Source organism: Pterocles gutturalis, unplaced genomic scaffold (assembly GCF_000699245.1).
Source record: "Pterocles gutturalis isolate BGI_N339 unplaced genomic scaffold, ASM69924v1 Scaffold19495, whole genome shotgun sequence".
Taxonomy (NCBI): Eukaryota; Metazoa; Chordata; class Aves; order Pterocliformes; family Pteroclidae; genus Pterocles; species Pterocles gutturalis.
The window spans coordinates 1-14260 of NW_010146279.1; the positions used below are offsets into that span (position 1 = coordinate 1).

Genomic DNA, 14260 nt, shown 5'->3' on the forward strand with positions numbered 1-14260 from the left:
AAAACCGGATATTCCTCCTAAGAGTCACAGATAAATAATTACATACTGTATTTTAAACAGGGAATCCAGGGAAGAAAGCTTGGGGCAAGACCAGACTCTCTCACACAGGTAACCTCCCAGTACTGTGTGCAAACCTCTACCACCTCAGTCTGCTCTTGTACTGGTACATAGACCTGGACACATGCTCAATGACAGCACAACAGTGTGATAAAACTCAAAACCAAATAAAATGTCATTAAATTTATTAAGGCTAGAAAGCCTCATATTAAGCTAGCCTTCTAGCATTTCTACCACTGTGGTAAGGGAAATAAAGAAATAAGCTGAAAATAAAATTAAGACAATCAAGCTGACATCTCAAAACTCTCAGAGATAAAGTTTTGTGAGAACAAATCTAACAGAAAATCTAATGGGCCAAATCCACTCCACATAAACATGCCTCCAGCCCATAGCATGAGCCTGGAGCCAAAAGGATGAACATCCTCTGAAACTGCAGAAATTGCAGGAGTTAAAGCTGAGCACACCCAGAAAAGAGAGCAGATTCAAAATTTCCGAAAATCTGAAACCTACATCTGCGACAAGAACATATACAAGAAACAGCCTTACAAAAACAAGCAGCAGTAAGGTTTGAGGATTTTGTTCTCAGTGCTGTAGGCGAGCCTAAGAACTCACCCAAAGAGGATGAGCTGTAGCAGCAGCTGGATATAACACAGGCAGCCACAGATACCAACACAAATGACACCTGTCTGCCAGCAGCAGCAGCTAGAAATTCAGACCTTGAGATATTTAGGCCTTAGCTGGATACAAGAGCAGACACATAAGTCACAAGTTATGGCTTACCTTGCAATTTTTCAAATTCTAAAACAGAAAAGGCAGGGAACAATTTAGTTCACTTTTTTTTTTCTTCCCAAAAAGACTTAGATAAAGCTATAAATTGGGCACTTTAGAATTACTCCAATGCAAAAAAAATAGTGGAAACTAGTCCCACGGTTCACCACTGGGGAAAAGAAGGTAAAGAAAACTAACTTTGAAGTTACTCACCCAAGTCACTAGAAATATTAATACATATTTGTCTCAAAGTAGGGTTCTCCAATATTTCCTAGGTCAAAAAAGGGAATGAAGCTGGACACCAGAGATACATCATGTATATATATCATAGCACAAGAGGCAGCCATTTTTTCAGTATTAACACAAAAATTGCCATTAAAAAAAAAGTCACCACTGCAGATTAGTCCAGCCTTGCAACTTACATGTCCTCAACAGTAATGTCCTTCAATATTTGGCAATAATCCACATTCCACACAGCCTGATCGTCCCAGACTTTAGAAGCCAGCAGAATAGCTCCTAGGACTATCCTCTTCCAGTTACTAGGGCATATGTCAATCTCTGCATAGGTTAAAAGCCTTTCCAAATAAACCTGTAAGAAGGAAAAAAAATCAAAACAGTTTAATGTTTGTAATTAAGACCTGGAGCCGAGTTCTGAGCAGCAAGCATGCCAGTCCAATACAACTATTTTATCCCATTAAATATGTCAAAATAAGTGTTAGTGATTACTACTTACATTTTAGAATCCAAACTTTCAGGAGTTACAGGTTCCATTTTTTAGCACAACAGAAGACCTGGACCACCACGACATACAATAAAGATACTGAAGAATCAGTTCTGAGCAATGAGTACTGCTGGTTCAGTGAAACACTGCTGGAGTTCTTTCTATCACACAGCCATGCAGTCACTGCAGGTTCTCATTAGGGCCTATCTGGGATAGTAAATCACTGGCATCACACTAGCCTTTCCTCAGGCTTGAGGTTCAGCATTTGTAGCTTAACAGGCAGTGCTAATGCCTGCATTGTGATCTGTAGCCATGGGAAGAAGATGCATTAATTGTTATCTTTCCACAATGAAAGGCGTTATAGTGCTATTTCTACTTCAGCCTGTAAAGAACAGACTTCAATCCTTCACCTAAAACATCATCCTCTGCTTTATCTATATCACTTAACTGCTTAGACAGTGAAACACACCCAAGTGTAAAGGTATGTCTTGGTCTTTTACTTATTTCCTTTCACATAATCTCACATTAGCCAAAAGATGTTGAATCAGTCCCTTCCTTAAAAGTTTTCTGCTATTTCACACTCCTATAATGATCCATGTACTAAGTAATTTGCACTTGCTAATTTGAATATACACTGTTCTTAATGTTCCATTCCCTAAACTAAGTCCAAGGTCCTAATGAAACCTCAGATAAACTAGTGGGTGCAGGAAGCTGTTGTACAGGTCTAAATGCAGGATCAATCTTTATAACTAGGGCCTCCCCACTCTCTCTCCATCCTTCACTTACAGCCTTCAAGTGGACTAAAGGTGTTCCTATAATAACAGAGCCATCTAGTGGCCAAATCAACTTTAAAGACTATTTCTGTTTTCTGTAAATACTTCAGGTGGCTAGATTGCCCAGAATTAGCTATCATCTTGTTCTGTCAAAACTGATTGCATGTGTTTGGAAAAGCAAAAACCTCAGACTACTTTCAGAGTTTCAATAGCTCTAATTAACCGGCCCTTTTAATTACTTATTTCCTTATTAAAGAGAGTCCTTCAAGCTGAGTTTACTTAATTGCCACATTGCCTTTTGGTGACAGTTCTCTTCTGTTCTCCTTTCAGACTTTTTCAGAAAGAAGCCACAATGAAGACTGAAGTCTAGTATGCAACAAAGTGCAGTTTATGAGATTGTCTAATGCAGCAATTATACAGGCTGTGTTTTTTTATTTCCCTTCATATACATGTATGTATATGCATGTATATATGTGTGCACATAAATAATCAGTATCATTGTCAATTTTTAATATCCATCTTGCATTCTGGAATCAAACAACAAACTGTAATGAGATTATTTTCTTACTATTTTTCTTAAGTTCCAAGTACCTCCATGTCACCTGGGGAAAAAAGTTGTAGCTTCTTTGATTTAATAAAAGTAAGTTTGATAGAAAGGTGTCAGTGATTGAAGGACATAATAGAAAATTCATCTTCTGGAGTTCATACAGTATTGATCCTTGACCCCTTAGGCGGTGTTACTTGTACTGTTTTGGTTAATATGAACTCGAAACTCTCACTTTCCCCTTCACACAACTGAAATAAAAGATGTCTGTGTCTGATGTTATACACCACTGTTCACAGTGTCCCACTGTTCTGCCTTTCTCAACCTTCTTCAGTGAGTTATATGTTATGAAACAAAAATGTTTAATTGGACAAGTAATTTAGTATTACATATTCATATACAGAAAAGGTAAGTCCCTTTTTAGTTAACCACTTCTGTAACTACTTAGAAATCCTCTCTAATTAACTCACTTGTACAGCATCTTCATTATTAACACGGTTTCACTAGATACTGTAACTATTTAAATGTCAGTTCAGTCCAGGTCACTCACTGAGGGGAAAAAAAAAAAAAAAAAAAGTCTTCCAAACCCTCAAGTTTCTGTAATCAGGTATCTCTTACCAGTGTCACTATTGCACATTCAGCTGTCAGCTGTGCAGCACTGAAAAGTGTCCGAACAAACCGGTAGATGTGCTTGTGATCAGGGTCATGCTTGTAGTAGTCATCTGGAACTTCTTCCCGCTGAAATAAAGTTGTCTGAATTACCAAAAATCTGTCATACTTAATACTGAGTTTAAAGAACAGCCACACATGGTTGTTTCTTCTCACTGAGTAGAAATGTATACAACCCTTCCCTGTCACAGAGACAGAACAAAATCATATACTGAAAGCAGCAAGCAGACTTGCAATATTATGAACATTCCAAGCAAAACACAATAGCTTTAGCTATCAAAACCTTTGTTTTGAATACTTTTTTGATCTGTAAGGCTAACAGGAAAGAGCACAAACTACCATCATTATTACAGGTGCTAACTATTGTCCATGGAACATTTGCAGACTAGATTTTTTTTTTTAAAAAAAAAAAGGTTTCTCCCTGCAAGAAAAATCACAGATATATTAATATGTGTATGTATACACACACACTAGGGAAGCACTGTCTCTTCAAAAGGTAAAATTAAAGACACTTCACAAGATTCCCCTTCCAGCTGAGGAAGAGCTGAAGAACACATCAATAATTCTGTCACAGGCAGAACTAGAAGGTAACTTATTCTGTCTTCATAGGAGTCCTGCTTGAAAGATTCCAGAAAGACAACAAAGAACAGCTAGATTTAACTTTGACACAATTACCTAAACTGTTTCTAAATACAAGGGAGAAGAAAAGCTTAGAAATAAACTAACTGTAAAAGCAATCCTAAAATGAGTGTTTGAGAATTCTGACCCTGTTCCCCCAGACATTCCGATATTCAGCACGCTTCCTGGAGGGGTGAAACTGAAGAGCTCCAGCTTTACACACTGTTTCTGCAAGACTGATACTGCAGGTAGATAGGTTTCTATCTACAGTCCAAGTTAGACCTATAGTAAAGATACCAGATGAGAACAGCATAGCTGCTTGACATTAAACAAGTAGTCATAAGGTAAGCAAAGCAGCATTTTCACGTGGTTTTGTAGTTTAAAATAGCCAGGTAACAGCATCAAGTAAAATGAAGAGGTGAGTTAACTTTGTACTCTCCACACTAACCAATAGAGGTTAACCCTTGCCAGGTGGACATGTGATATCAGGAACAACACAAGCAGGATCCCCCTTACAGAATTCCTGCGCTATGAGCAATACAGAAGCACATCTGGAAGCACATTTTTGCTGACTGGAACTGAGAAGGAAAGGACTGGACTGGTATTTGTGACTAAGCCCTGTGATCCTGTTAACTTAAAGTTTGTTCCTTCTGCTTTTAGGGTCAATCGAGCCTGGATTTGGACTCCTTGTGACTGAATCTTTAGAGGACAAGATGTTCAGAGATTTCTTACAGCTTATTAACCTTTTTGAAGGAACTGTAGGTACCCAGCCAAAACCCCATTGCTATAGAAACTAACAAGCCGTTTGTGTCTTTCCTCTCGGAAGTATGACACAGAGCCATTACTCTATTTATTTCTGTATACTGCAGTGAGACAGAAGAGACCTTTAAGTGTTCCCTGAAGGACACAATGATTTTCCTCTATTCATACTTATTATAATAGGAGGTAGGCTAGGTGAAAGGATCAAAAGATGTCAGGTTGCTAAATAAAGAAAATAAATTGTCTGATGAAGTGAAGTTCATCTTACATAAATCATTGTCAATGTGAAACAACAGATTCAGGCAGTTGAAACAGTTTTGTACCAGACTCTTCTCTTGAAAGGCCACAGTCCATACAAGAAATCTTCTCTATAGCTCTTCTATTATTTTTATATTGAGTTAATTATTTTTATCGAGTAAAGAGCTGTATTTATTCAAGTGTACAATTCCTAGCACAATGGGTCATATTTAGGGATGAAACTCTAACAAACTTAAAATATTTAATTGTTTATTAAAAACTGTTTATTAACAAGCCACATCTGTGAGACAGATTAAACTGCATTCACTTAGGTCTAAGTCCCAGAGCGAGCAATTTTTAAAACCACTAGAGCTTTGCTAAATTCATTTCAAATGAAAAACAAAAGGAGTGGTTCCGTAGGACAGTCATTAAGCTAGCAGTTCTCAAACTGGACGTAAAAAGCACATGCCCCACTCTTGAGCTTGCCTGTACTATGAGGTTTTGCATCTTAAAGATTGTCTAAAAAGATGTACCAAGACCAGCCACACTAAAATCACCTGCTGAATGCTCCTAGCTGTTACCGCAAGCAGCATTAAGCATATTTGCTTTAAAACTTTGCCTTTCAGTTTTTTTAAAGACCAAACTAATTTTCTCCTACTTTGTGTGATGCTTCACGTGTTATGTTCTGCTGTTTGCAGTCATTTAAAAGGCTAGGCACTTATCTACTAAACATGTCTTCCTAAATAGATAGGAAAAGACTTTTAATGAAAGGAGTGTTAAAGAGCAGAAGAAAGGAGTCAGGCAAGAAAGTCTGGATACAAAATATGCAAGAATCAGCACTGCTTGCTTTCTGTTTATATTCAAAGCATAGAAAACCAAACATACTTTGCAACATTTAGAAAGACTGTGTTCTGTTCATGATCTAGCTGGCATCAAAAGTCCACAGAACACTAGCTGCACTGTATTTTATATATAAAGATACAATTGGAGATCAACTTGCTTGTGACCTGGTGCTAAGACATTTTAATGACTTATACAATACAAATCAAGATGTTAAAAAATATGTATATTGATACGCGTTCAGAAGATCAAAAAGTTACACTTACTGTGAGAGGATGAGATTTTTCATCAAAAATATCCAATGATCTGTCAGAATCTCTACAAAGTAAAAATCTCTGTTTCAGTGACAAGAGTTAATTGGTAATGCTACCCTCCACTAAAAAGTATTATTTATTAAAGAGGATAAAGGGACATATTTTATGGTTCAGCTATTCGTAGATATGGTATGAAGTTATATTGTATTTTTGCGGAACACTTAATGATGAGACCTTAAAACTGAATATTTAAGAAACTAAACAATTAATAGCTATCCATGTTCTCATATTATGCTTAGTACAGTTCTCCCTTAAAATGTGAAACTGTCTCTTTAATAGCATTTACTTCAAAAAGGCAGCTGTGATTTTGAAGCATAAGCCATAACTAGCTATAATGGCAAGGGTTATTTGTACGTGGGACGGTGTTCCTTCACCCATCAAAACTAATCTCTACCTCTGTATTCAGGAAAAGCTAAACAAAGTTGAAAGGCTGATTTGTGGCGAGTTAAGTGTATTCTCCTCATTCTCGATGAAGCATGTGCCATTGGATGCGGGTATTACCGACCTTTCTGTATCAGCTCCAGACGGACTTTCAATCAAATAAATCAAGGGCCTAATCAACAGGCTTTCAATCAAAGCTCAATCAAGCTTTCAAAGACATAGCAGATACAGCATAAAGCGTCAGATTTTTCAACTCCTTTAAGTTACACTACCTGTTACTGAAGTGACTGAGACCATATCCCTAGGTCAAAAAGAAAATTGTTATCTTTTATAAAAAAAAAGAAGTTCACTCACCTGTTCTTTATATGGTAGAATATTGCTAATGTTACACTAAAAAAAGAGAAAGAAAAAAAGAAAATACTTAACAAAGCACAGTCTGTGCACAGTATGCCACTGCAAAAGCTGTTTTTCAGGGCAAAATGTTCAGAATCCATCATGTATTGACTTCGTCTCACATTCTTGAGTACTTTGTTTTTAATTTCAGACGTTTACCTGCCTGAACAGAAACTGGCCAAATCAAATCTGCTAATCAAACTACTTTTATATTCATTGTACAGATATTTGTGCCACAAAATAAATACTACACCACATTTTAAACACACACCTACACTGCCTGATTAGGTGACATTTATTGAAAATGTGGACTATTCACAACTCACTTTCATATTGACACTCATCTACTGTGGCCAAATTTCAGATACTTCACTGGCACTGGCAAAAGGAACACTGCCATCACAGGAATCCGTCCCAGGCAAGCTCTGATCTGTTGCCAGTTGTTCACCACTTCAAAATGGCACAAGCACCATCTTTTAGGGCTTTTTTTTTTTAACTCTAGAAAATGAGGGATGACATGCTAGACACCTCTGCTTGAAACCAAATTTGAAAGCAACAAATCAACTTGGACATTTCCAAACTCTACTAAGTGTTAAAACATTAAAGCCTTCTGGGCCTGAAGCTACTTTGCCTTACTTTCACTTCAAGCACAGTTAAAACTCTTCTCATTTCTTGGCTGGTATTGTCAATGCACAAAGAATTGTCTCTGTGGTACCTAGAACAACAGGTCAAACAGCCATTTCCACTAGAGAACCAAGAAGAGTACTTATCAGACTCATCTACCTGAAATAACAAATATACAAAGAAAAAGTAGAAAGGCTAAAACGAGAGCCAGCAACATACTGTTTTCCACAGCTAGAGGGCAGACTAATACTACTGGCAAGCAGTAAATGCAGTCCTACAAACTTTTTCTGCAAGTCCCTACAAAATCCATTTCAAGTTTTCCCAGCTGGGGACAGTTTCCGGATTTGGCTTTTTGAGCTCCCCACCACAACACACACTTCTGCATTACTTCAGATTCTCGAGTGCACAACGATAACTACTTTGAAATACAACAGTACATTAGCTCTGCAACTGAAAAAAAAAAAAAATTCGCTTCAGCAGTCATAGCTAACTAGACCTCTACACCCCTTCCACGACCAACCCATATAAGCAGTGCCGTGCTCCTCTCATTCAAGTGTGTGACCGGCTTTGGAACGGACAAGACCGCCACTAAATCCTAAACAAACCTTGCAATGCTACTCAGCCCCCCTTGCTGATGACAAATGGCTCTTACCACTTTATTGTGCTTCTAAGGTTGGGTTGACTGACAGTGCTGTCATCTATAAATATTGTTGAGCATGAGCTGTATTTTTTCGTAAGCTGCCCAGGAGAAACCTTAGAGGGAAAAAAAAAAAAAGGCAAATAAAAAAGAGCAGAAATACATTCAAGAAGAGGGATTGTGTAAGCTTTGGTTTACCACACTGAATACAACCTTTACACCTCAAATAGCTACTGCAGAGGAGGTCTTTGCATCTGATCGCTCCTGCTGTGCAAGCTACCCTACAGCCATCAAGTTCCTGAGGATACCCTTTGTGTAAGATGATAGGTTTATAAATCATCCCTTGTAATATATAACATTATGGTTTTAGATAAGTAATTTTCAGGAGAAATAGCTGCAGCTAAAGCAGCAAGTCCTCTGATTTTCTCAGTTCTCCATTCCATTCTTGACAGTTCAGGTCTCAGTCCTCCCTCCCTACGATTTACTTTATTAGATTTCCCTGTGACTCCATAATCATCTTCTTCCTTGTTCTATATCCTCTACCTTTACTTTTCCGGTTATCCAGTACCACAACGTGTAACGACAGTTTTGCATTTGGGCTTTTTTCTTGTTATATTTTAGAAGAAACTTCCTGACACTGCTCACTTCACTCATGTCTTGTTTAGCATCTGGAATCTGGAAATAAAGTACTACTGTTATCCTTACTTTTACTATTCAGAGCTAGTAATATGTTCCATCACCTATCCTAATCCTGTAGATTTTATACTGTAAAAAATCTTCCTACATTAACACTAACTCAGGCTTCCCTGAACATTTTTAGAGAATGCCTTGCAATAGAGCTAGGACATCATAACTGAGAGAAGAGTTTTAATCAAGAATTCAAGATCCATTAGTCTTTTGCCAGAATCTTTTTAAATGCCTTGTCTAAAAACTTGAAAGTCTTCCATATGAAAATGTTGGCACCCTTCACAACTAAATGGCTGCCTGGGAATATCTCCCATTCTAGCTGAAGTTTGCCAGCAAACACAATCTAATCACACTTCACCTTCGTGCTAGCAGACTAAACCTGGAACTGTAACTGAAAAAGAAATAAAATTTAAAAACCCTACCCCCATAATCTGACTATATACAACAGACTTGAAATATCATTATCTTGACAGTAACTTATCAGTAGACACTTCTGCTACACAGTATTTTCTAAGCTTTGTGTTAATAACTTCCATTCTTAGCTTTACTAGTCAATAATTTTTTTTATCCACTTATCAATGACATTGCATCTTTTTTGTGTATTTTTTTAGCAAGTGAAGTATCAAAACCAACTAATATTTGCAGAAGCTTAGAGCATATTTTCAGATTTTAAAACTAATGGATTATCATTTGTGTATCATGCTGATGATAATACTTGTTCATGATTCTCTTTTCATGGTGGATACATTTCTTACAGTATGTCCTCTAGTGATGCTCAAACAGCAAGTAATTTAAAAACCTGTCGTCTCAGCTGAGAAATTAATCCAGTTTTATTTCTGTTTAAAAACACAATGTAGGCAGTTTGACTTATATTTTCTCCTTTACTGTTCTGAAATGCTCAAGACTGATGCAACAAAAAAATGCATTCTTATTCTTTTGACATCAGCTGTTCTATGCTCTGTGATACCGTGCCTGTTTATTTTTTAAAGACAGGAAAGATAATTCAGTTTTACCTTGCTAAGCAGGATTTGGAACATGTGCAAGACTATATACCTAGAACTACTGACAGTCGTTTCTTGAATTTGTCACAATATGCTAATATTACCTACATAGCACACTAAGAATTTGTTTTACTTACATGATTAATGTGGTTACTCTTCCTCTTCTCTCGCACTAGAAAGAGGGAGAAAGAATGTGAATTTAAAGGTTTCCAAAATACAATCACAATTTACGTTCAATCAAGCCATTCTATTAAACTAGTCTTCTGAAGTACATGAGTATTAGAAGTTTCAAATTTGACTTTAGGTGTCTGGAAAAGTAGCTTGAGGGAGAAATACTAAGTTTCATCAAGCTAGTAAACCACATACTACTTCCAACTATCCACATCTGCATTTAGGAACTACTTCTACCCATTGCACTAAGAGAAAAACATCTCAGCTTTGAAAAGATGCTGTGCATCAGGAAAAACTGTATTATTTCAGATACCTCAGAAGTTCAACATCCAACAGCAACCACTTAGCAAACAGAAGTAAAAACATCACACACTGAACCTGCCAGACACACAAGGAGGAAGTGAGGTGCCCAGCATTTATACGTGTGCTCTCTCCTCCTATTAGACAGCAGAAGGTAAAAAGGTATTTCACTATACCAAAGATGCTGGCACAAGCTATGCCTATTTATCATATAACTGAACCGTGTTATCTGATCATTTTAAACTCTGTCAGCCTTTCAAAAAAGATTGTAAGGTTCCAGCTACAACAGCAGCAGTAAAACAGTGCTGTTAAAAGAGAGCTGAGAGTCACGTAGATGCAGCAAGCTATAAAAATGTGACCAGTCTGGACAGGTGACTTCTCAAAGTTTTTACCTCAGATCACTACCACTTGTTAGCAGGACACATTGCCCTAAATATTTAGAAAAACTAAGAATTGGAAGAGAGTATCAAAATTTTTTTTGTCTTTTTGCATAAATCAAAACTGTGACAACATCACAATAAGAGAGAACTTACGGAAATTAATTCTACTACTTCTATAAAAGGTTAACTAAAGAAGATCTAGTGAAATTAAAAAATAAATTATTCTGCCTGACTTGTCCATAAAAGTACCCTGTAAAAATAAATTAATCCAACTAATACAATAGAGAATAGTTTAACAGTTATCTCACCTAGCAGACCATTTTTCTACATGAACACAAGTGTAGATATTTCAATATGTTACGTTTGAAGAATACCGAATCATGTTTAAGAGTAATACTACCCCCAGCAAGGATGTTCATGTAGTTTGAATGTTATTTGCAGCATGGCTGAAAGGCTGCACAGTGAAGTTGCCCTACGATGTTCAAGAACTATGTCAACTTGCTAACTGCAACTTAACCAGCGCTCATCTAAGAGGTGTTTGAAATGTGCAGGTCAGATCCTCTGTCTGTTTGAAGACTGACCTTAAGAGGCCCTGAGGACAAGAGGCCTACATTGCCTTGGCATCATCTCTTCTGCAGAATCATGCTAGGGCTTGTTTCCACTGCTCACAGATTATCTGAGCATTGTGAAGTTGATACAACTGACAGTTTTACTACTTGCCATAAGACTCTGAATAGCAGGACTGCAACTGACAGACCTGTCAAATAATTCCACTTTTCTGTAGCAAAGATGTGCCACAGTAGAAGACTCACTGCAGCTTTCCATCAACATATCTAATCTCAAGTGCAACACTGTCTTAGGAAAAGCAGTGCTTCAAACAAGAACCAACTATAAAAGGAACAGAAGCATTTTTAAAATAGTACCTTAAACTCCTTTTTAGTTGCAGCTTCAAAATTTACTACTTTCAGAATTCTTTATTTATGCAATATGGAAATGCCTCCACTTCTGAACAGCATTTTGGAATGCACAAGCTATAGTAATTGTTCAAAATTGACTTTATTAGGTAAACAAGGGATCTGGAAAGAAACTGAAAAATCCCAATACAACCATGTAATTAAAATAAGGATTCAAGAATAATTGTGCTACTGAAACTATTCAAACAGTCTAAAACAGCATATTCAAAAGCAACTGAAACAGACTGATAGGTTAGGCTTATCATTCCTTACAGAAAACTGTCCTTTAATTTTTTTTTTTAATTTAAAGCAATTTTTAAAAAAGTCCTTGGTCATAAAAAACCCATCACTGCTTGAAGCTTGAATTACACTAGTGAAGAAAGCCTCACTCCTTTAGACTATTAGAATCCAGACTCTGAAAATCTCCTGATATTTAAGCGTTTAGAAGAACAAGTGATTTTAAGTGTTAAGTAAAACAGCATATGGTGTAAACATGCAAATAAGTAATCCCTATGCTTTGAAAGAATTAAAGTAATTTAAGTGTTCTTGAGCTGTACAATTAAAAGTAGGCAGATATTTTTCCCGTTTTTCTCCTGCCTTCTTTTAAATTGGGAAAAACTTAACTTACCATCTGTTTGAGACTTGCTCAGAAAAATTGTGCTTGCTCTGGGATGATCAGATGGATTAGATTCCAAGGCCAAATCTGAAACAGAAAGGACAAAAAAAGAGAGACCTTTAACAGAAGAAGATTATTACTTCAACGATTCCCACCCAGTCTTAAAATGCTCAGCTCGAGTGATGGCGACAAGATCAGAAAGACATAGAAAGGGCTATGTCTTTAAAGCAAAACTTTAGTTTTGCCAAGATAAATAGAAATCTAACATTTTCCCCTCTGAAAAAAAGCCTGTGGACTTATTCCTACTGCCATGAAGCTCTGAAGTAGCTTACAGTTTCCATCAAAACAAAATACGGAAAGGGAAATCTCAGAAAATAACATACATCTTCAAAACTCAGTATGCGCCCCTGCATGTTATGGTAGCTGCATGCGGAGCTTGTGCTCAGCAGAGGGCAGAAAGCTAGAACTTTATCAAGAGCATAATTAAAAACCAAACCAACATCCTCCAAAAAAAAAAAAAAAAACCAAACAAACCAAAAAACAAAAAACAAAACACCCAACAAAAGGACACTGCTGATCTTTCACTCTATGCTTTAAGTACCCAATATGGCAGGAAACAATCTCCGTGGTCTTATAAAATGTAACAAGTAACTTTTGCAGTGCTGATAAACATCAAAACATTGATCTTACACTATTACGTTCTTTTGGAATTTCAAATAAAACCCTGTACAGCTAATACATAATTACTGAAAAACAAAATGATTGCTTTAATCCTTTGCCACAATGATCCAGTGATGACATTAGATGAGGACATATTACTCCCTTAGATTAAGATGGGAGTGATCACTAGAAACTTTGTTGGTGAAACTAAACATCATGATGAAATTCTGAGATGCATTAGCTTTGACAGATGAAACAGCTGTTCTGAGGAAGTTACGCTACAGACACACTGATTTATGTGAACATATGAATGGAATAATCTAGTACCGAGATCCTGTACATCCTGGAAAGAGTAAATTTGCATCCATTTAAATTTGTCATTCTGATCTTCCTGTGTGCTACTTAAGCCATGCTAACCATGAAAGCATGCAAGCTCACAAACTTGCATGTTAAGTGTTTCAAGGTGATATGCCAATACAGTTGCCACACCCTTAAACAAAGTCATCTAAAAATCACCATCAACTTTTAATGAAAAAAAAAATCTTAAGAGGTTTTTATGCACTCAAGCGACAGAACTCTGGTTAAACAGCAGCTGAAGAATGCACAAACTGTCTTGATGCTGGAAGTCTTAACTATGGGAATGTTTTGTGCTACTGCACCTAACCCATAGCAGAGCCACAGCCCTTCTGCGTCAGCAAGGGAATGTAATTGCAAAAGTACGTGTGTCCCCAAGACTTCTCATTCCAGATTCCCACTGGTATGCAACATTGGTATCCAGACCTGGATGTTTTCCAAGTACTTGGCTTACACCATCACTGACCTTAGCCCAGCAGTGTTGCTCTAACACTGGTCCAGGATGCAGACCACCACAATTTTGAATCTCTATAAGTAAGGTAGCCAATGTCTGTTTAGGAACATAAAAATTGTTCAACAAGGAATTTCCCCCCTTCTCAAAAAAGGCAAGAGTCAGCTACAAAAGCAGACCATCTCAAGCAGTTTTTTAAAAGCTAACTTACAAAAACATTTCTATTTTCACTTTACTGTGCTCATTCATGGCACACAGTGAATAGATACCTGAATTCAATCATGTAGTTAAAATGTAAGAAGTCCTGGTTTAGAAACCCTAGAATGGAATTTGCCTTACAGCTCATACCTGA

General features: G+C 37.0%; 1 protein-coding gene across 1 annotated transcript; it reads right to left on the reverse strand.

The window, feature by feature from the left end:
• Positions 1-1243: 1243 nt before the first annotated feature.
• LOC104459331 (cyclin-Y-like protein 1-B) lies at positions 1244-14007 on the reverse strand (the record flags this gene model as incomplete). Its single annotated transcript, XM_010085688.1, has 8 exons — positions 1244-1414; positions 3482-3601; positions 6253-6304; positions 7036-7071; positions 8351-8451; positions 10161-10195; positions 12456-12560; positions 13824-14007. Coding segments are annotated over 8 exons (804 nt in total), but the record flags the coding sequence as incomplete, so codon positions are not given.
• Between the last annotated feature and the right edge of the window lie 253 nt (positions 14008-14260).